Below are 21,722 nucleotides of genomic sequence, written 5' to 3'. Positions count from 1 at the left end.
ATATGAGTTAATATGTTCTATGATTAAATGGATGTTCACATTTGACACAAGATAAACTATATGAGAAACATTTAGGATAAAGTTATGAAGGTAAAATATAAAGTATAGCAAAGGGAAAAAAAACTAAGACAAGCTCAGGACAGAAACAAATACAAATAGAACTTAAGAATGGTTAAAACTTGGAAGTGAATTAAGACTGTGATTGTTATGTTTCACACATCCAAGCTAAAGTGAAACAACTCAAACTCCAAATGTGGTAGCAGCTAATGCTGATTTTTATAAGTAAAATCATATTGCAAGTTGAAAGAAAAATTATAAATATTAATGGAAAATAATAATGAAAACTTATATACCGGTACATATATATATGATCCATAAAAGATTATAAACAAATAAACTCACCAAAATACAATTTATATTACGTGAAACACATAGAGTATATCAAGCATCGGACCATGTAATGTCCAATCCACCCCATTGATCATGAGGCACACCCAAGGCTTTCCACACAGCTTTAGAGGCATCAACTATGTTGTTGTTACAAGGAGGTTGATAATCATGTTCTTTATCGCATCCTGCTCTCGAATCACACTCATCAACAACTTTGGCCACCACACTTCTTCCGTTCGCACTAATCTTAATTTTGTTGAGACATCTACTCTTGTTGTTGAACCATCCACTAGAAAGTGCAACAACTGGAGTGTCATCAGAATGATATTGATTATCACACGCTGAAGGACCACCTCCATCTCCACCTTCTTGAAAACTATTTAGCGTGATAAATTCTTTAGTGTGAGTAGATACTGATGGTGAACATTTATAAGTTGTGTACATTTTTCCCTGTACACAACAATCAGAGTCATTCTCCTGATTACATTGTCCGGAAGGAGCTTTTCTTTTTTAATTCTACCACTTGGACGACATTGTTGGGCTTGAGAGTGCAACAAATTTGTGATAATCATAAAAACTAAAAAAAAGAAAGGATGCTTTTGAGCAAAAACTCTTCATATTGTCTATATAGTTGTGTTTTTCTTCCGAGTATTTGTGTGTTTGATATGCATGGATTGGAATTCTCAAAAGGTATATATAGAGATTAATTGCCACAAATATGTCCACCACTTCAATGTAGGGTTGTAACATTTTTGAGGTCAAAGAGTTAGTTTCATATTACTTTGCTTGCCAATTACTTGAACGAATTTTACATTCTACTTTATTTAATAGTTTGAGGGGCATGTATTAAATTGATCACATAGTCAACATCCGAAGCAATGCCCTGAAACATAGGAAAGTAAAATTCATATTAAAATCATACAATGTTTATGTTAAACATTAGTACTTATTAACAGTTAAATATCTTGTAAGCATATTACAAAACTGGCTTAAAAAAATCAATACAAGACAAAAGAAGAGCAAAGGTTTTCTCTTGTAGACAAATTATCTTTTTGCATGTTAATATTTAATAACTAAAAAGTAATGGTTAGTGTTCAAAATAAATATTGCATTGTCTAAACAAGATACTGTAGAACTTATTCTTTGACCTCAAAAGTGATCTTATAGGACTGGACTTGTCATTTGAGCAAAACACAGCATTATGTTCTACAACCTTTATTATACATGTACATATTAATCTACCATTTATTGCATTATGCTATTAAAGTGTATTTTATAACTTTTTAAGATAATTTATTTAGTATTTGTCAAAAAAAAAAAAGATAATTTATTTAGTAGTGCAAATCTTGTTATTTGACCTCAAAAGCAATCCCTTGCTTGTTGTTTCAAAGCCGATCAACATACATAATACACATTAAGTTTCCTATATATATCCTACTAAAAGCTCCATCATAGCATCAAACACTAAGAACAAGAACTAAGAGGAGAAATATAGAGTTGCATAGACAAAATGAAGAGCTTTTGCCCCAAATTTTCTTTTCTCTTATTGATTACTCTTATTTTAACAAGTTTCTTGTATTCTGAGGCTCAAAAGTGTCGTCCAAACGGTAGAATCAGGGGAAAGAAAGCTCCATCGGGACAATGCAACAAAGAGAATGACTCTGATTGTTGTGTACAAGGAAAGATGTACACAACTTATGAATGTTCACCATCAGTGTCTACTCATACTAAGGCATACCTCACACTTAACAGTTTCCAGAAAGGTGGAGATGGAGGCGGACCTTCAGCGTGTGATAATCAATATCATTCTGATGACACTCCAGTTGTTGCACTTTCCACCGGATGGTTCAACGACAAGAGCAGATGTCTCAACAAGATTACCATAAGTGCCAATGGAAGAAGTGTAGTGGCCACTGTGGTTGATGAGTGTGACTCTACGATGGGATGTGATGAAGAACATGATTACCAACCTCCTTGTCCAAACAACATTGTTGATGCTTCCAAGGCTGTGTGGAAAGCCTTGGGTGTGCCTCAAGATCAATGGGGTGGCCTTGACATTACATGGTCAGATGCTTGATTGTAGAAGATGAAATGTGTCTTTTTGTGCTGTAATATTTATGTGATAGTGTGTACATTTATTTCTCATCTTATGTGGATTATGTAAATATTGCTACCAGTGATCATTCTGTTGTAAATTAAGAAAGTTAAATACATTTTCCGTGGTTTTAAAATGTGAGTTGCACCACCTTATGATATGACTGCAATACTTCAGTTCAATTGTAGTGGTGCTTGCAAATTCTACAGCAATTTAGTATTTTGAAAATCACAAATCAAATCAAGATCGATAACAACAGAACAATTGGAAGCCCTTAAACAATAATCAACAATCATTGATCGTCCAAAATCTTAACAACAGATCGAAAAACACCAACCAAATGTGACCAACATGAATAAATCAATAAATGGCACGTCAATAGCTTAGGTTATGATTTGAGGACTTGGTTCATTCTGAGATTGGTCCGGACGACTTGGCTTCAGGTTGTGCAATAACACGTAGCAAATGAGTGAGAGTAAGTGTGGTGATCATACACAGACCCCCTATTTGTACCGTGGTTCCAAAGTGATATGCCCCTGTAACCCTGATGGCTTCAGACTGTGCTATCTTCATGTTGAATTTATGTTCAATAGGCTCGGTTTGGTAGGGAAAATGAATCTGAGATAAACAAATATGTTCCATATAAGACTAGGAAGTAGAAAGGGTGGAGCACATTAGTGAATTTCTATTTTGGAGGTGAGCTAGTTTTTTGAGATGACGTTGGATATTGATATTCGTGTTCTGTCATCCTTAATGCCGAGTTAAGCGCCTCAGATGGACTCGTTATTGGACCTCGCTGTTGGGCTAGTTTGGAGCGTTTGAATCGAGTGATGATCATTAGGATAATTAGATTGGGCCTTTTACACCTAAATCATTACAATGATTAACCACAATTTTCAACACGATCTAAATTAACTATATATTCAATTGAATTAACCACATTTTGCACGTGATTAACCTAGTGTCGCACCTGTACGAAAAAGGGATGTCGCAAGTGTACCAAAATATAAGTGTTCGGTTTTCTTTGAAAAGATTATTACGTACATGTTTACAAACTAACTATGTTTCTTGATTAATATTTTATTTATTTTGTCATGGAGACAGCAACTTTGCTTCTTATTAAGCCTTTGAGAGTTATTGTTTTTCAAGCTTATGACAATTTTATGTGAGAGGAAACAGAACTAATATTTCACTCTAAACATAAACAAGTCTTCTTTTCTTTTTTTTACAGAATGCATATAAGTTAAAGTTCTACTCCCCAAAATTATAATTGTTATTAGATTATATTAAAGGACAATAGTTTGAGATGCAATTCTTAATTCTTATTGTTTTCACGCTAATATTAAATAAAATATTGTAAGGTAAAATGAATGAATCATGGCCTACAATCACTACTTGATGAAAACGGGGATAGAAAGTTTGGTTGTCACAATAGACAAAAAACCAGTCGTTCTCCAATAAGGAGCATATAACATAAAACATCTTAGGAAGCAATGAGACATAAGAGTTTCAAAAACCTACAAAATACCATTAAACTGAATATCTTTATGTGTATTAGATTTAGATTAGATGTTTACCTGTTAATACATAATAAATAACAAGTTCTGGTTAGTGTCCAAAATAGATATTGTATTGGTTAAACAAGGTAGTGTAGAACTTGTTCTTTGACCTCAAAAGTGAACCTATATATGTTTTTCTTTGACCAAAAATCTAACTTCTATATGCTGTGTTTGTTTTTCTTTTGCTTTTTATACAAAACCAAGCAAATTACTTTACTAGAAGAGGAGTTCTCTATATATACTAACTAAAATCTATCCCAAAACATCAAACACTAAGAAGAACAACAAAGAGAAAAATAGAGTTTCATAGACAAAATGAAGAGATTTTGCCCCAAAGCTTCTTTTATTTTGTTGGTTATTACTCTTATTTTAACAAGTTTTGTGTATTCAGAAGCTCAGAACTGTCGTCCAAGCGGTAGAATTAGAGGAAAGAAAGCTCCTCCAGGACAATGTAATCAAGAGAACGATTCTGATTGTTGTGTACAAGGAAAAATGTACACAACATATGTATGTTCTCCATCAGTGTCTACTCACACAAAAGCATATCTCACTCTTAATAGTTTTGAAAAGGGTGGAGATGGAGGTGGTCCTTCAGAATGTGACAAGCAGTATCATTCCGATGACACTCCCGTTGTTGCACTCTCAACCGGATGGTTCAACCGCAAGAGCAGGTGCCTCAACAACATTACCATAAGTGCGAATGGAAAAAGTGTGGTGGCCATGGTTGTTGATGAGTGTGACTCCAGAAAGGGATGTGATGAACAACATGATTACCAACCTCCTTGTCCAAATAACATTGTTGATGCTTCCAAGGCTGTGTGGAAAGCTTTAAATGTGCCTAAAGAGCAATGGGGTGGCCTTGACATTACATGGTCAGATGCTTGATATGAGTTGAAATCCTTGTTCGTGTTTCTATGGTTTAACTTAGTCATGTTACTTATTTTGTACTTTTATTTCTCATCATGTGTATATGTATCATATACTTGTGACCATTCTGTTATTAAGAAAATACAGTACATACTTTTATTGATATAGCTCAAATCGAAAATAGAATATTTGCCTTTATATCAATACTCCAAATTCTCCCTTTAATGATATTTTGTACTTATAAATAATGGTTGACTAGTAGCATGATGCATGGCCTTATATCATAGGTAGGTCAGAATGTCAGATAAATGTCTTTGAATCATTGTAATGACCAAAATATAATTTTTTTATGCATTACTGATGTTTTAAAGAGAAGCTAAACAAAAATGTAAGTGGAGGTGTTGTTAGTTCTTTTTAACACATGCTAGGTGGCTTGTTGCACAAAGAAGCAAAAAATTCATAAATTTACCACCCTCTATAACTACTAATTTGTTTGAAGTTTAAATTAAAATTTTATGTATGCAGTCATGCTGCTGGAGTTTCTAATCAAGTTTGATGGGATGCTTCATATATAGCTCCATCTTGATTTTCGTATGTAGTAGTATTAAGGAATCACCGTTTTCAATCTTGACTGGACTAATCCAGAATCACCTTAAATGTGGCCATAATCTTAGTTTCGTTGATATATCAAACCGTAGGTTAGTCAGAGCCTTGCCTTCTTCACTAAGAAATGTTTCAGAAAATAGAGTTGTTAAGAGTAATGGAAACTGTTTATCATGGAGTGCGCAGCATCAGCATGCAGTATCATATTGTACCGAGACTCGTGGGAAGACGAAATTGTACCAAGTCCAAAATTTTGTTGGCGTCGTTGTTGGAATTCTAGTTATCATTGTGGATTTGGGTTTATGCATTGTTGTTAATTACTCGAGGGGGATTTGAGAGTGGCACCTATTGCACAGATCAGTTCAAGACTCAGCAGGGTTCTCATTCGAGCTTATTGCAAAGGCAAGTACGTCATCTTCATTCATGAGGAGATTAAGGGATATGGTAAAGTTATTTTACACTGATACCCGACCATAACTCTTCAATTTTCCGTATCATATTGGTCGGTTTTTAAATAAAACCAGACAGGTAACTGTTTGTTTTGATTTTTCATTTTCAAAAATATAAGCGTAATTGTTTGTTGGCTTGGCAATTTGTGATTGGTTTTAAGTCTAAAACAATTTTATATTGAGGGTACACTGCTGGGCATGTTTGATCAATTTTTTCATTACTAATTTCAGGGTATGTTTCTGCAGTTGTATTACATGAGAAGCTTACAAGAAAGTTAAAAGAGGTTGATGATGGTTAATGACAGATGGAGTTGGTTAGGAAATTAGTTAGATTATCTGTTTCTTGTTTCGCAAGCTACTACACTATACGGTTGGGCTAGCTTAGCTTACTATGAATCTTCACTCTTGTATATATATTTTGACCACTTCATTCAATGAAGGGAATCATTATTCAATTTTCATCTTGTTTGTGAAGTTTCTCTCTCAATTTCTTCACTAATAATAAGCTGCAAAAGTTAGGAAGATAATCCCAGAAATTCATCCCATCAAAACTTGTGTACCATTATTCATTGACAGAAATGAGGACATGAAAAAATAAATAATTCATTGGTAAATTTAATATAAGTTACTATGTTCCATAAACAAATGAAAAGTTCATATTTGACACGAGAGAAATTATATGAAATACATTTAGGATAAATTTGTGAAGGTAAAATATGAGCCATGACAGGAAAAAAAGTAAAAACTAAGAAAACCTCGCAGAACAGAAACAAATATAAATAAAAATTGCATTCATTTTGGAGGATCAAGCATCAGACCATGTAATATCCAACCCACCCCATTGATTCCTTGGGACACCTAAGGCTTTCCACACAGCCATTGAAGCATCAACAATGTTATTGGCACATGGAGGTTGATACTCATGTTCTGCATCACACCCCTTTGATGAGTCACATTCATCAACTACCATTGCAACCACACTTTGACCATTTCCACTTATGGTGATGTTGTGAAGACACCTTCTCTTAGTATTGAACCATCCAGTGGAAAGTGCCACCACAGGCGTATCATCGGAATAATACTTGTTGTCACAAGTTGAAGGGCCGTTACCATCTCCACCTTTTTCGAAACTGTTAAGAGTGAGATATGCCTTCGTGTGACTAGATACCGGCGGTGAACATTTGTATGTCTGATATTTTTTACCTGGCACACAACATAAGTCATCCTCGTGCTTGCAACGCCCTGAAGGACTTTTACCTTTAACTATACCATTAGGGTTGCATTTTTGAGCTTCAATGTATAGACAATTTGTCAAGAAAAGGACTAATAGTGCAATGAATGTCTTTGAGAAGAAGCAAGTCATTGTGTGTGTGTGTGTGTGTACTCCTTGTGTTGTTGTTTTGAGTGCTTAATGCAACAAGTGGATGTTCATTGGGTATATATATAGATATATTAAATAGGATGCTGCTCATGTTGGTTTGTTTAGAAAAAGTTGTCGGACAAACTACAGTACCTTGTTATAGGATAAATTGGTAGGTTTTATTCTGTTTTTTGTTTCTTTCGTAAATGACTACATGAGTAGATATCATCGTATCAAAGTATCTGTGATGGACATAAGTTTGTCTTAAATTGGCTGAGGAAAAAACTAAAAAACAAGTCAATGGTTGTGTGATGTTGCTTGTTTGGATGAAAAGCTGTTGAAACACTTTCAAATGTATCCTATGTGCGCAACTATAGAGATTAATCTCCTTAAAGTAATTGATGCGCATTGGTCGCTCATGGATTGAACCCTGGACCAAATGGTTAAAGGGGAACGACATAGATTAATTCCTTTTAGAGTGTGTTTGGATGGAGGAATGTTTTAAGGTAATGTAATGTTTTGAGGGAATTCAATTATTTTGAGGTGGATTCAAACAATAGAATTCACCTCAAAGTAGTTGAATTCCCTCAAAACATTACATTCCCTCAAAACATTCATCCATCCAAACACACTCTTAAGGTAATCTCCAAGTTATATTAAGTGTTAGTTACGGCATAAGTGTTGTATTTTTTATACGGTGTCAATTTTTATTTGTTTAAATAACACCACTCAAGAAAGTATTACATTATTATTTTAAGTGTATTTTATAACTTTTATGATAATTTAAATAGGTAGTGTAAAACTTTTTCTTTGACCTCAAAAGCAATCCTATATTGAATTAGTAGTTGTCATTTGAGCTAAACACGGCAGGATAGAATTGTCTTGACCCGAAAACTAACCCCTCAGCCCCCTACTTTTTGATTCATAGACGAATATCAGTTTAATTCACAGACAGTAAGTTTCCTATATATATATATGGAATGTATCAAGTGAGAGGAGTTCTTAAAATGAGAAGTGAGAGGGTTAAATCACAACCCTTGGATCAATCATTATCATGATATTTAATTTTTATTAATGTAGGTAATCTTTTCACACTTTCTTCTCCTTTTCTCGCGCCTGTTGCTATTCTGTCGTTGTCTAACGTATCCACATTATCAATAGTTGCAGTTTTTTCTGTGGGTTCTGCACAAGTCGTCTTCTTCTTCTTTTTCTTTATCATCTTTATTCTTTTAATTAAAAAAAAACTCATGACTTTTGTTGAACCAAGAATAAAATCATGACTTTAGAAGCAAACTATTTTACATTTCATACAAAAAATTGGATTTGTAACTATGATACTCAACTGAGTTTTGGTTGTGGATTCCATCGTGAAACACATGCAGATAAGGGGACATATGAAGATCTGTAAAAGAAGATTTGTTAATGTTAATTGGATCTCTTTTTATGACAATTGGAAAGTTGGATATTTGAATTCGATGGCGGAACAATTTGTGCATCATCAAATTTGTTCCCTTTTACACCCCTAATTGCTGATGTGAATGGAAGAACTAGAATGGATGAAAATAAAAAAGAAGGAACGATGCCATGAAAGAGAAAGATAAGCACATTAACATTTTTAATAAGAAAATCTAGCTGAACTGTTTGATCAGATATAATAGCTGTTATTTACTCCTCTCACCCTCTCATTTAAAAACTCCTCTCATTTGAAATATATATATATATATATATATATATATATATATAACCCTACTAAAAGCTACATTATAGCATCAAACGTTAAGAGAACAACAACTAAGAGAAGAAACAGAGTTGCACAGACAAAATGAAGAGCCTTTGTCCTAGAGTTTCTTTTCTTTTATTGATTACTCTTGTTTTAACAAGTTTCTTGTATTCTGAAGCTCAAAAGTGTCGTCCAAATGGTAGAATGAGGGGAAAGAAAGCACCATCTGAACAATGCAACAAAGAGAATGACTCTGATTATAAGACCCTTTTGAGAATTTTTTTTGTCCCTTTTTATAAGACCCCTTTGTTATTTCCAACTACATTAATTATTTCTTTACATACATGCCCCTATTTATTATACATCTTTTTCTTCAATCAACAATAAATAACATGTTGAAAACATAAACTAACCTTCTTTCTTAAAGGATAAAATTGTAAAAACAATAGTGATTTCAAACAACTTTAATACAAATATTCACTATCTTAATTCCCGTGATTTTGGCAAAAATGTCTTATATATATAGGGACGGAGGGAGTATTATGTAAATGTTACCGGTGATCATTTTGTTTAAATTAAGAAAATACATTTTCAATGGATTTAAAATGTGTACTGCGTCACCTTATGATATGACTGCAATTTTTCAGTTCGTAGTTATGTTGGCAAATTGCATAGCACAATTGTTGACGAGAATCTCAGAAAATTTAGATCATGAAGCCTGTGCTTTGAAATTCACGAAAAACGTCTAACTTGTACCATTTCGTTAAAACAAAACGAAATACTCCGTCAAACTTAAGAATCTTAACACGTTATTTTCCTCTTTAGTAAAACCTAGGCTGATAGTTAACTTGTAAAGAATTAACGAGTGTAATTGATGTTAAGAAAGCAGGTTTTCAAAAGTTAGGATATTCGATGTAAATCAAATGTACAGGTCTTAATTTTAAGTTAGAAATACAGTTGGAATACTAGTTAACTATAGAATAAATACAGTTGAACTCAATTTTAAGTTCATGTCGTTCAAAATAAATACATACAATAGAATTTAATTAATTCAAAATGCAGCCATTCATGTATCATACTAAAATTGCAAACCATATACCAGATTTCCGCATTGGCACCGTCATGACACTTGTGGTCATGAATTTAAAAGAAATGTGATCCTGAATTTCAGACAGGAATTAACAATAAATGGCATGTCAAGAGTTCAAGTTGAAAAATTGGCAATTTAACCTTTCCAAACAAATATCAAGTAAACCAGAGACAAACTGCAAGATAGATGTAACAAAATATAAAATGCTGTCTAACAAAAGCTCCATAATTTTTGGGGAAAATGGTTCTCAAAACAACACAACAGTTTAACAAGAAACAAAATTGGAAAACAAGCAATAGAATATAATCTTAACAATCTAAACTGCTTATTTATCGGCTTTAGCAGCACTTGCAGCAGCTTGACCCCTGAGACGACCAGTCCTCTTGGCAGCAATGAGACCAACCTTCTGTCCAGGAGGAGCATCACGTCTGACAGTACTCGCATGACCAATATGTTGGTGATTACCTCCTCCGTGGGGATGCTCAACTGGATTCATAGCAACACCACGAACCTTAGGCCAGCAGTTTCTCTTCACTCTGAACTTGTGGTAAGCATTACCAGCCTTCAACATTGGCTTCTCGGTTCTTCCACCACCAGCAACTTGCCCAATCATGGCCCTGCAATCACTTGGAACAATCTTCTTTGCACCAGATGGAAGCTTGATCCTGTATAACAAACCCATTTCAACATTACTATCCTAAATCAAGTATACACCTCAATAATCAAACAAAAACAATAAAAAAGTGTTATGTTGATAAAATCATTTCCTAGAAAATTAATGTTTGTAAAAATCCCTATATTCATGATTACCCTTGAATCAGTATTACAACTAGAACTAATTGGAGTTGCATTCAAAATACAAAAAAATGCAAATTTTTAATCAGATTGTATGGAGCTGCACTGAAATTAAGCAATTACTACTCAATATAAGCAAATCAGGTTCAAAATTCAGCTTAGCAACATGAAATGCATGAATCTGCAAGCAATCAAATTTCACTTTTTTAAACAATGCAACATAATTTTTTTTAAATTAATCTAACTTAAACAAATCAAATAAATTGTATCAAATCAGATCAGCCATTTCAACTCCAATTCAATCTACTCAAAAATACATAATTCAGCATCAGTAATAATAATTTTCCATAACATAAAACCAATAATAAAATTAAAAAATATCTAACTTGAAACTGTAACAAAGCAGATCAACCATTTCTATTGAAAGTTCAAATCCACTTATAATTTTCCAGAACACATAACACTAACACTAAATAATTATATGAATAATAAAGAAAATTAAAGAAAAAAGAAGAAGAAAAGCATACCTAGAAGTATCATTATCAGGATTATGACTGATAACAATAGCATAATCACCAGAAGCTCTAGCAAAAACACCACGGTCACCAACATGACCCTCAACATTACAAATCACAGCACCTTCAGGGATAGATCTAAGAGGCAAAACATTACCAACAACAAGAGTCGCCTTTTTACCGCAGTAAATAAATTGACCGGTATACAAACCCTCAGCAGCAACGAAAAGCTCCTTCTGTTTCTGATAACGGAAGGGATGACGGAAAGTGACCTTAGCAAGAGGAGCACCGCGACCTGGATCGTGGATGACGTCGGTGACGACTCCTTTGAGGTAACCGTTGCGCTCGCCGAAGTCGAGGGAACGGAAACGGGCGGGGCCTTTGCGGTGGTGCGTATGGGATTTGAAAACGGAACCTGCTCCCTTACGTTGGGCACGGATGACACGACCCATTTTAGCGGCGGCGAGAAATGGAGAAAGGGGAGTGAGGTATGAAGAAGTTCTAACCCTAGGTTTTGTTTTGAGGTGGATATTAGGGTTTATATGTAGTAGATAGATTGGATTGGGTCTTTGGTTGTAATCTTTATGGGCCGGGTCAGTCAAGGCCCAATATTTTTAACATTTGCTAAAACAAAAACTTTTGTATTTCGATTCTATTGTATTAAGAAATTAAGAATAACACTAACAACGTATTTTTTAAGATTTTCTTTTTATTTGTTAAAATTTATACGTATTTCGTTGGGTTTATATAAATTTGGTGGAACTTGTTTAAATTGATATCAGTAAAAGTAAATGTGTTAAATAATGTATGAAGTAATTTCATAAAAAATTGACAAAAACAAAAATATTAGTGCAAGATATCGGTTCGGTAGAAAGGATCTAGAGAGAGAAAAATTGATAACAATTTTTTTTATGATGAAAAATTGAATTCCACAATTCAAATTTACAATATTCATGTATGGTGTGCACCTACACTTTGACTTATAACACTTATGGCAAAGTCTTTTTAGACGCTCGTTTGGTTAGAAGCTCCAATTAATAGCTTCCTTATTTTAGCGTTGAGATTGCATTAAGAATTGATAAACCTTGCTAAAATGCTAAACCAAACATACTATTAGTATTGAACCATCCGGTTGAGAGTGAAACCACCGGAGTGTCATTGGAATAATACTCATTGTCGCATGTTGGTGGGTCGTTACCATCTCTGCCTTTTTTGAAAATGTTAAATGTGAGATATGACTTCATGCGACTAGACACGGATGGTAAACATTTGTATGTGTGATATTTTTTACAGCACCTTATTATAGGATATATTGGTCGGTTTTATTATGTTTTTTGTTTCTTTCATAAAATGACTGCATGAGTAGATATCACAATATCAAAGTATCTGAAATGGACATTAATTTGTCATCAATTGACTTAGGAAAAAACTAAAAAACATGTCAATGGTTGTGTGATGTTGTTAGTTTGAATGAACTTGGATGAAAAGTTTTTCAAACACTTTTAAAGATTTAAATTCATTCTGAAGAAATAGTGGGCTACTTGCAGGTGGGGTTTAGCATGGGAAAGGGGAATTGTTTCCCACCATGGGAAAGTTTTTTTTAACGGTTAGATTAAGGAGTAGCGCATATTTTATGATGGTCTGTTCACACCATATATTTTCCACACATCATCTTCAACATGCAAATCTGCAATTCATCCAACATGAGACTGAACCCATAGTGTTGTTCTTAAAAAAATCCAGAAAACTAAAATTAAAGGACAATCCAAATTCAATCTTCATGTGTTGCAAACTCAAATTAGTAAACCGCAAAATCCCTAACAAGCAAAAATAGCTTTCTTCATCAACCCTTTTCTTCCCAATCTGAAATATATCAAATTCGTGATGATATGATGAGCTGAAATTTATAAGAAATTTACTCATTGATTGGTTGAATACAATGAATTTAATTATTGCATAATCGTAGAAATAAAAATAAAATATCAGTCATGAACTTGTTGTCAGGATGGTGAACAAGTAAGAATAAGGACACCCTTGATTTTCTTTTTCTTGATTTATTGGTTATTGTGTCATTTGAGATGTTGTTGATGATGATTATGATGATAGCACTCATGTTGTTCTTGTTGTGGTTTCATGTTGTTGTTCTTCATTGAAAGTGAGTGTAAAATTCCAAAACCGTGGGTTGAAGACAATGGTGAAAGGGAAAGAAAAAAGTAATCTAGTGTTGAGAGTGCATGATAATAATATGTTCTTTACTTAATTTAACTGTTAAAAAAAACTTTCTTATCGTGGAAAACAATTTTCCTTTCCCATGCTAAACCCCACCCTACTTGCATTATGGTTAACATTTGCAAGAGTTTTTTTGGTGTAAACCGGGTATCCTCCGCGCGCAACTGCGGAGACTAATCCCTCAAGCATTGTGGGACCCAAATGGGCGGCAGGCTCTCCCTAAGAGTTTTAACACTGCTGCATGCCCAAGGCTGGATTCGAACCCAGGACCTTGGTTAAGCTAGAAGAGACCCGTTCCATCTCATCTAAGTGCTCTTGGGTTAACATTTGCAAGAGTTGATGTTTCATATTGTTACCGAAGTGTCACAAACTTTTTTGGCATTTATAACTTTAATTCTTTTTTGAGAAGTGCTATATCGCACGATAAACTTGTCGCGCAAATTCAACGAAAATACTTGTAATTTTTTTATCCTACGAGCTCTTGTGATTTTTTTTGTCCTACTCTTCCCACTTGTAAATTTTTTAAATAACAGAAAAGTTAAATATAACCGCTTGAGAATTTTCTTTTCTTTTTGACGGTGGAATTTCTTCATCTAATTGATCATAATAAGGACCCTTCATTCTATTCCTTTTCTTCTCTTATGAAACTTCATCCACGTGCATGCTCTTTAGAACTACAACAACCCCAGCTTCTTTTTTTGGAATGAATAATCAAAAGTTAAATTAAAAATGAAAAAGTGGAGTGAAAAGTAAAACAGGTAGAAGTTGGATAGAACTGTTACAAGAAGCCACTGTTGGTGTCAAACGAGAGATAGAAGAAGGACTAGGATTATGCTACATCAATATAAAATTATATTAGAGGTGTAGTTAAAAGGCATGTTTTCAATTGAGATTAAATTTGACAAAAACACGTAGCAATTCAAAGGTTTTACATCCATTCGTGTGTTTTGTAAGAAAATCCTTTCGCACCGTTTAGCATTTTTGTTCTTTTTTATTTCGTCACTGCATATTTTCGTGCAAATAAGAAACTATAAAAGTTAGACACAAAAATTAAAAATGAAAAATTTGGCTCATCTACAGGGAGTAGCTTGTAAATCAAAATTTTTTTGATATTTTAAGAGCTTATTGCATTAAGCAAGAAGTATAAAACTAAAATATATATATATATATATATATATATATATATATATGGCCAAAACTTGTACTTTGACCTCAAAAGCATTCCTATATTGTGGTAGTTGTCATGTGAGCTAAACACGGCAGGCTAGAACTCATTGTCTTGACCCAAAAACTAACCCCCTACCCACTGATTTTTTATTCATACCAAGATTATCGTTTACTTCACAATTCACAAATATTAAATTTCCTATATATACCCAACTAAATGCTCCATCATAGCATCAAACATTAAGAACAAGAACTAGAAGAAACATAGAGTTGCACAGAGAGAAAAAAAATGATGAGATTTTGCCCTAAAGTTTCTTTTCTTTTGGTGATTACTCTTATTTTAACAAGTTGTGTGTATTCTGAAGCTCAAAAGTGTCGTCCAAACGGTAGAATCAGGGGAAAGAAAGCTCCATCTGGACAATGCAACAAAGAGAATGACTCTGATTGTTGTGTACAAGGAAAGATGTACACAACTTATGAATGTTCACCATCGGTGTCTGCTCATACTAAAGCATACCTCACACTTAACAGTTTTCAAAAAGGTGGAGATGGAGGTGGCCCTTCAGCATGTGATAATCAGTATCATTCTGATGACACTCCAGTCGTTGCACTTTCCACAGGATGGTTCAACGATAAGAGCAGATGTCTCAACAAAATTACCATAAGTGCCAATGGAAAAAGTGTAGTGGCCACGGTGGTTGATGAGTGTGACTCAACAATGGGATGTGATGAAGAACATGATTATCAACCTCCTTGCCCAAACAACATTGTTGATGCTTCCAAGGCTGTGTGGAAAGCCTTGGGTGTGCCTCAAGATCAATGGGGTGGCCTTGACATTACATGGTCAGATGCTTGATTGTAGAAGATGAAATATGTGTGTTTTTGTGTTGTAATAATTATGTGATATTGTGTACTTTTATTTCTCATCTTATGTGTATTATGTAAATGTTGTTACCAGTGATCATTCTGTTGTAAATTAAGAAAATTCAATACATTTAACATGGTTTTAAAATGTGCACTGAGTCACCTTATGATATGACTGCACTATTTTATCTGTAGTAATGTTTGCAAATTGCATAGCACTATTGTATTACGAAGATCCCATAAAATTCGCATCATAATGCCAATGTTTTGAAATTCACACAAAATCACTATAACTTGCACAAAATAAGGGATGTAGACATTCTTTGGCAGGCTACAAAATAGGAGCCCTGCAGGTGTTTGTTTTCACGGTAGAGTAATGCTACAATTTGTCACTGCTAATTTTTTTCCCGTTGAAAAGCTTCCAAGCGTGCTGTGGAATTGATTTGCCACTGCTCCAATCATAAGTTGCCCGAGGAAGCATTGAGCCATTTACTCCTTCGCAATAATACCTTATGTTCATCTTTGAGAAAATGTGAAGTTTCTATTTACACTTGAAATATTTTTGTATCAGAAAAATAATAAACCAACTTTGATGTCAAGGTGGCCACAGGTATGAAAAATGTTGAATTCATTTAACTTTATAAAAATAAGTTGCCGATTCTGATGCCGCTGAGTTCAGTTTTAATAGCATACATATGAAAAATGACATGTAATCTCCATTGTCCAAACAAAGGCTACTACTGGGTAAACAGAATCTTAATAATTTCAATAGCAATTTCATGTAAGATGTTGTAGAACTACAAAGCTAATTAGAAATTTAGAGTTAGTAGGCATGGAGCAAGGATGTCACACACTTGTCCTACAATGAAATTCTATCTTCCTCAACCCTTGTATGGGAAAATTTAGATACAAGTACATTACATTCAAAATGTTTGGAAATCATCCAGCTTTAGATGCCTCACGGGTAGATTTCGGTGCTATATTCTTCCTCAAAAATTCAGACAACCTTTGAGTTGTGGCTCGTCCTCGTTCTAGGCAATGAAGGTAATCGTCCACTAAAAGAAATTAAACAGAAAACTAGTTATTATTTCACATATTAGAAAATCAAACCTACAGATGGATTCTATGAAATTATTAGGCCAATGCTGTGAAAAACAGAAGCATAAGGAACACTTGGCTTCAACATTTCTATTGAAGGACTAACTAGAAAGACATAAAGGAAGTGTATCAGAATACCTGACATAGCACCATGTGTAACAGATGTGATGATTCCATGTGCCATGGGATCATTACCCACCTGCGATGATTTCTCTGGGACGACAGAAACAGTTGTATTTGGAAAAACTAAATAGGCAAATGCTTTTGATTTCTGCTTGAAAACAAAAATGCACTGAATTAGAATTGTGTACAAGCAACATAGGATCAAGGTCTCCAATTTATGAATTTGTTTAAACCACCCGGACATGAATATAGAAACAACTATGCCTTGTTTATGGGCTTGTGACATAAAAATACTATATGTTGGGTTCCAATAAACCTTACAATATGCAATTGAATATTTACAAGCAATTAATTACGCATGAACTTTTTCTTAGATCAGGTATGCGATGTCTATTGGATGCATAATTCTACTCCAGACTCCAATTAGTTAGCTTCACGTACACACATACACATGAACATTGGTTTAACTTCTAACTAGTTTAACTGCAAAAGTATCACATACAGAATCATGGGAGACTTAACAGTAAATACACATCTAGTTATCCAACTCAACTAGGAAGCTAGCCATCTATTTCTAGTATGCATAATTGTGTCACATCTAAAATAAATGAGATTCTTTATGTTTTCCAGTAAAAGCAGTTAGGTTAATCAAACCTCAAAGGATGTCAAAGTAATTTACTTAAGTAACAAAAAAAATATATATACACGAGTTAGCATTACTTGCAACATCAATGAGGATCATACAACTATATACTAACATTTATCGTACATGAAAGGGTTATGATAGGGTGAAAATAAAATAATGCTTTAAAATTGTCAAAAAGAAAAAAAGGTTATACGAACCTCCTCTTCTTTTTTGGAAGGGTCCAATATAATAGAATTATTATCTGTTACAGAACAACATATTGCAACTGCAGAAACAAGAGAAATAATTATTTGTTAACAATACGAAATCTAAGAAGTAATCCAAAAGACAATAACCAACAAGTTTCAACTACCAGCCAGATGTCTTAGGGGTATTCCGGCATCCACAAGTGCAGCGCATGCTGCGTTTATTGCACATGGAAGAAGCTACATATTAAGTCAAGAAAAAGAAGCAAAAGATCCAGAAACATAATTATTAAATATTAATATCTTCAGGTCTGCACTGCTCTCGTCATAAACAAAAAATAAATAAATCAATCAAACTAGAGTGCATAAACAAGATGGAAGCAATGGTAAACCTATTTTGTTCCTTCAAAGTTCTAAAAAAGTAAAATGCAGACTCTTCATGTCTTCCAGCCAATTGAAAAACATCAATAAATGTGCAGAAACTAAAATCCTAAGAAACACATGCCACAATAGTAGAACTCAAGATTTTCCTAACCAAAATAACAATCGTAATGAAAGCAGTTATTGCTACAGCACTACATAGATCATATATTAGAATTGAATTAAATAGGATACAGCACCATCGTCATGGACAACCTGCATTAGAAACAGAATGTTCAGTTTTACAGACCAAATACACAAATAAAATATTTTTAACTCCAAGTAGTTAGAGTTAATGAACTAAAGAAGGAAGTGAGAAACTTGCCTGGACTATAACAGAAGTGGTGGTGTTGGGATATATGGTACGAATGCATATGCTTTCCAAGGTTTTCTTCAATATCATTTCATACTCCCTATCCGCTTGACCAACGTGTCCTGTATTAGGCTTCCAAATAACTTCAATGGAGGCTTTTTCTGGATTTTCATTCTTCTTGGTTCCAGCTTTAGGTCCATAAACTGCAGCCAGAACTTTGGTTTCTCCTTGAGCCCATGTGGCTGAGCCATGGGCTCGGTGGAGGACAGAATGAGAGCAAGCTAGCGGCCTCAATTGATTGGGACTCCTTCCATCAGGTCTGTCTATCTCCATGAAATGAAATTGATAAAAATGCCCTTCGCTCTGAATTCACTCGGCAGAAAAAAAAAGGCTGCACTATTGACTAGCCACAGTTAGGAACACACAAAAAAGGACACAAGAGACAATAACTCAAATGAATACTAATGTTGTATCTCCTAGGTCTATGAATGTAGTTTTTAAGAGGATTGGTTTTGCCATCCATAAAGGATTAGCGGCGCAGCTTATTGCTCGCTTGCCTTTTATCTCTCTTAATATAAGAAGAGAAGATGTTGTGGAAATCCTATTAATGCCCCAGCCTGGTTAATTGACAAATCACCAAAGTAAGGGTAAAATCTGTCTTTAACTTACTTTATTCAACCAAATTAATTGGAGGCAAATTTTCAATTTCAAATTTCAAATACTCTTATATTGTCATTCACTACTCTTTCATAATTTAATACTCTCTCATTCTCTCTTTGACAACAAGAAGAACACGGCAGGTATAAGAATTCATTTTCCTAATATCATTAATTATTTCATTTGTTGTTGACCTTCATATCATGTATATTTATAATTATATCAACAACAAAAAAGCAAATATACAAAATATATTCATTAGTTATACAACATCACATCCAATTTTCATATTTGTATTGTTGTTGTTGCATGTAATGGAAACAAAATATGTAAAGAACTTGACCTTGATGAAGACAACAGCCCAGGTTTAAGCGTTTGTGTAAAAATTCTGACCCAGATTGGGATGAAAACACGTAAGCTCTTTCCCGGCGCGGTGGTTGCAAGCTCCGGCGTGGTGGTCACCGGCGAAGGTTGTCCGTTCCTGATATTTTTAAATGGGTTTTGTAGAGAAGATGGAGGGGACTCTTTTTATGGTGATGGATTTTCAAAAATGAAGATGGTGGAGCAATGTAACGACCGCCGGAGACACACTGAAGGAGGCTAGGGTTTGTTTGAGAATGAGAGAGTTTTCCAGATTTCTTTGGTGAAGAGAGAGAAAATTAACTTTGAAATAAATATGGTGTGTGTGGAATAAAGTTAAATGACAAAAAATAAAATAAAAAGAAAATTATAAAAAAATACTCTAGGTTTGTACGAGATAGAAAGGGGTAAAGGGGTATAGACTTTTTTTATTGCAAAATTAATGTAAGATAATTAAAATAAAAATAAATAAATTCTTTAAAAAATCTATAAAAATAATAATAATAATTTCTTTATCAAATAATAAAAAAATAGTAGTAGTTTATTTAACCTCTAAAAATATAATTTAATAAATGTTATTTTACACACACATATATATATATATATATATATATATATATATATATATATATATCTAACGACATATTTTTCTACAAGATCTAAAGACGTGTTGTTGCATTAATTAATGAATATTAAAAATAAAAAAAACTTATATTCATAAAAACATTAGGTAAATATATTTCATTGTTACATAAAAATAACGGTAAAACATTGATCGTTTGATACGTATAACATACCAAAAAGAGTAGTAGAGAAAGGGAAAATACTTGGGTGACATAGAGTTGGGTGACATTGGCCAATCACAATGCCACAATGTTTGTGTTTCTCTCTCTTTCACAAGCATTGAGGCATTGTGATTGGCCAATGTCACCAAACTCTATGTCACCCAAATGTTACCCAGTGATGTGTATAGATTTGAAGTGAAGCAGTAACAGACGAGGTATAAATAGTTTAAGAGACAAGTTTTAAAAAAGATTGACAAAATATATTATACAAAGGTCAACTCATCACTTCAGAATTTTAAAATAATTGTTGTAAACGAGACAAGTTGTCACTTCGCAAAATTTTAAATTAAAATAAGTATTGAACATATTTTGTTAGTGGTCGGAGTTTGAACCCCGGACCTTGGATATATTAAGCATTATCCAAACCAACTGAGCTAAGCTCACGGGGACATAAGTATTATGATTTGTCATCACTAATATATATTATAAAATAATTATTATACACGAGACAAGAGATTAATATATATTATTAAACATTATTCTCCTTCCTTCAAAAAAACATTATTCTCCTTTTTTTTCAAACCATAACGTAAGTGAAAAACTAACTTAAAAAAAATAATAGAATTATACACAGCATTTGTTATCATTGAGTACAAATTCAAAATAATTATAACATAAAGAGACAAGTTTTAGCCGATATGAATTTTAAGATAATTATTAATCATGTGACATGTCATATCCCATAAGGTTTGAGGTTTTGAGGTTTGGAATTATCCCATAAGTTTTGGATTAACTTAGAAATGGTTATGCTGAATTTTCATAAGATTTCACTAAGACCTCCTTGGAGTATTTTCATCATATCTCAAACACCAAAAATCATTTTCAAGTCAAACCAAAACCACTGGAAAGCTAACACAATTACCTACAACTTTCATGTTTACACCAAAGGCCAATTCAAAACAGAAACGTGTGAAAAAGACGCAAGAACGCAAAACAGGGGATGTTGTTAAAGTGCAGCCCGCGAGGCGAGTTGCGACGGACAAATCTACGGGAACAGACCAGTTTTCACTCCAAAAGTCCCAATTTCATCAACCCAAATTTGATAGGAAACTCAACCTATGTTTATTCTACAGCCTGAACTTCAATTCTTATGTTAATTAATTGAATTACCTACTCTTTAACAATCAATTCCAAACCAAAACCTAATTTCTCTAATCATCAAAATTACCACCTACATCATGTTAAATCCAGTTTTCAGAATTAAAATACTTAGAATTAGAGAAAGTTAGTCCCACCCTTACCTTAGTATTGATGATCGACGGTTTCTCTCCCTCTTAGTTCTCCTCTTCTCTTGTTTTCTCTTTTTTCTCCCAAAACTGGTTGTACGTGAAAAATAATTCTAAACCTAATTTCTCCTATTTATCTCTTCCCA

The 21,722-nt window shown here is 33.7% G+C and overlaps 7 protein-coding genes across 7 annotated transcripts; 3 read left to right on the top strand and 4 right to left on the bottom strand.

The window, feature by feature from the left end:
• Positions 1-441: 441 nt before the first annotated feature.
• Positions 442-962, bottom strand: LOC11438366 (kiwellin-1). Its single transcript, XM_003623870.4, is given in 2 exon segments — positions 442-888; positions 891-962. Coding segments are annotated over 2 exon segments (519 nt in total).
• Positions 963-1,872: 910 nt separating this feature from the next.
• Positions 1,873-2,541, top strand: LOC11438420 (kiwellin-1). The gene has a single exon (XM_003623869.3). It carries the CDS (start codon positions 1,901-1,903, stop codon positions 2,465-2,467), a length of 567 nt encoding a protein of 188 aa, XP_003623917.1. The 5' UTR covers positions 1,873-1,900; the 3' UTR covers positions 2,468-2,541.
• Positions 2,542-4,325: 1,784 nt separating this feature from the next.
• Positions 4,326-5,052, top strand: LOC11435589 (putative ripening-related protein 1). Its single transcript, XM_003623867.4, has one exon. The coding sequence runs from the start codon at positions 4,360-4,362 to the stop codon at positions 4,927-4,929; it is 570 nt and encodes a 189-aa protein (XP_003623915.2). The 5' UTR covers positions 4,326-4,359; the 3' UTR covers positions 4,930-5,052.
• Positions 5,053-6,689: 1,637 nt separating this feature from the next.
• Positions 6,690-7,355, bottom strand: LOC11431660 (putative ripening-related protein 1). The gene has a single exon (XM_003623866.3). It carries the CDS (start codon positions 7,324-7,326, stop codon positions 6,769-6,771), a length of 558 nt encoding a protein of 185 aa, XP_003623914.1. The 5' UTR covers positions 7,327-7,355; the 3' UTR covers positions 6,690-6,768.
• Positions 7,356-10,252: 2,897 nt separating this feature from the next.
• LOC11436934 (60S ribosomal protein L8-3) lies at positions 10,253-11,970 on the bottom strand. Its single transcript, XM_003623864.4, has 2 exons — positions 11,456-11,970; positions 10,253-10,798 (listed from the first exon to the last, which is right to left on the bottom strand). The coding sequence occupies exons 1-2, from the start codon at positions 11,893-11,895 to the stop codon at positions 10,459-10,461; spliced, it is 780 nt and encodes a 259-aa protein (XP_003623912.1). The 5' UTR covers positions 11,896-11,970; the 3' UTR covers positions 10,253-10,458.
• Positions 11,971-15,060: 3,090 nt separating this feature from the next.
• Positions 15,061-15,851, top strand: LOC11436933 (kiwellin-1). The gene has a single exon (XM_003623862.4). The coding sequence runs from the start codon at positions 15,129-15,131 to the stop codon at positions 15,693-15,695; it is 567 nt and encodes a 188-aa protein (XP_003623910.1). The 5' UTR covers positions 15,061-15,128; the 3' UTR covers positions 15,696-15,851.
• Positions 15,852-16,441: 590 nt separating this feature from the next.
• On the bottom strand, positions 16,442-19,842 carry LOC11436468 (exosome complex exonuclease RRP46 homolog). The gene is made up of 7 exons (XM_003623861.4): positions 19,489-19,842; positions 18,501-18,879; positions 18,371-18,391; positions 17,923-17,995; positions 17,768-17,835; positions 16,940-17,072; positions 16,442-16,758 (listed from the first exon to the last, which is right to left on the bottom strand). Exons 2-7 carry the CDS (start codon positions 18,819-18,821, stop codon positions 16,643-16,645), a joined length of 732 nt encoding a protein of 243 aa, XP_003623909.1. The 5' UTR covers positions 18,822-18,879; positions 19,489-19,842; the 3' UTR covers positions 16,442-16,642.
• Between the last annotated feature and the right edge of the window lie 1,880 nt (positions 19,843-21,722).

Source organism: Medicago truncatula, chromosome 7 (genome assembly GCF_003473485.1).
Source record: "Medicago truncatula cultivar Jemalong A17 chromosome 7, MtrunA17r5.0-ANR, whole genome shotgun sequence".
Lineage (NCBI taxonomy): Eukaryota > Viridiplantae > Streptophyta > Magnoliopsida > Fabales > Fabaceae > Medicago > Medicago truncatula.
The sequence above is the reverse complement of the archived record's forward strand: the minus strand, read 5'-3'. Positions and strand labels throughout refer to the sequence as shown.

Bases quoted from the DNA above. Each gene is read 5' to 3' on its own strand.
- LOC11438420 (XM_003623869.3), top strand. From the start codon at position 1,901: ATGAAGAGCTTTTGCCCCAAATTTTCTTTTCTCTTATTGATTACTCTT.
- LOC11435589 (XM_003623867.4), top strand. From the start codon at position 4,360: ATGAAGAGATTTTGCCCCAAAGCTTCTTTTATTTTGTTGGTTATTACT.
- LOC11431660 (XM_003623866.3), bottom strand. From the start codon at position 7,326: ATGACTTGCTTCTTCTCAAAGACATTCATTGCACTATTAGTCCTTTTC.
- LOC11436934 (XM_003623864.4), bottom strand. From the start codon at position 11,895: ATGGGTCGTGTCATCCGTGCCCAACGTAAGGGAGCAGGTTCCGTTTTC. The intron at 10,799-11,455 runs GTATGCTTTTCT...TTTGTTATACAG, and splicing joins CCTGATAATGATACTTCTAG to GATCAAGCTTCCATCTGGTG.
- LOC11436933 (XM_003623862.4), top strand. From the start codon at position 15,129: ATGATGAGATTTTGCCCTAAAGTTTCTTTTCTTTTGGTGATTACTCTT.
- LOC11436468 (XM_003623861.4), bottom strand. From the start codon at position 18,821: ATGGAGATAGACAGACCTGATGGAAGGAGTCCCAATCAATTGAGGCCG. The intron at 17,073-17,767 runs GTTCGTATAACC...GTTTTCAAGCAG, and splicing joins CTTCCAAAAAAGAAGAGGAG to AAATCAAAAGCATTTGCCTA. The intron at 16,759-16,939 runs GTATTCTGATAC...AATTTCTTTTAG, and splicing joins TACACATGGTGCTATGTCAG to TGGACGATTACCTTCATTGC.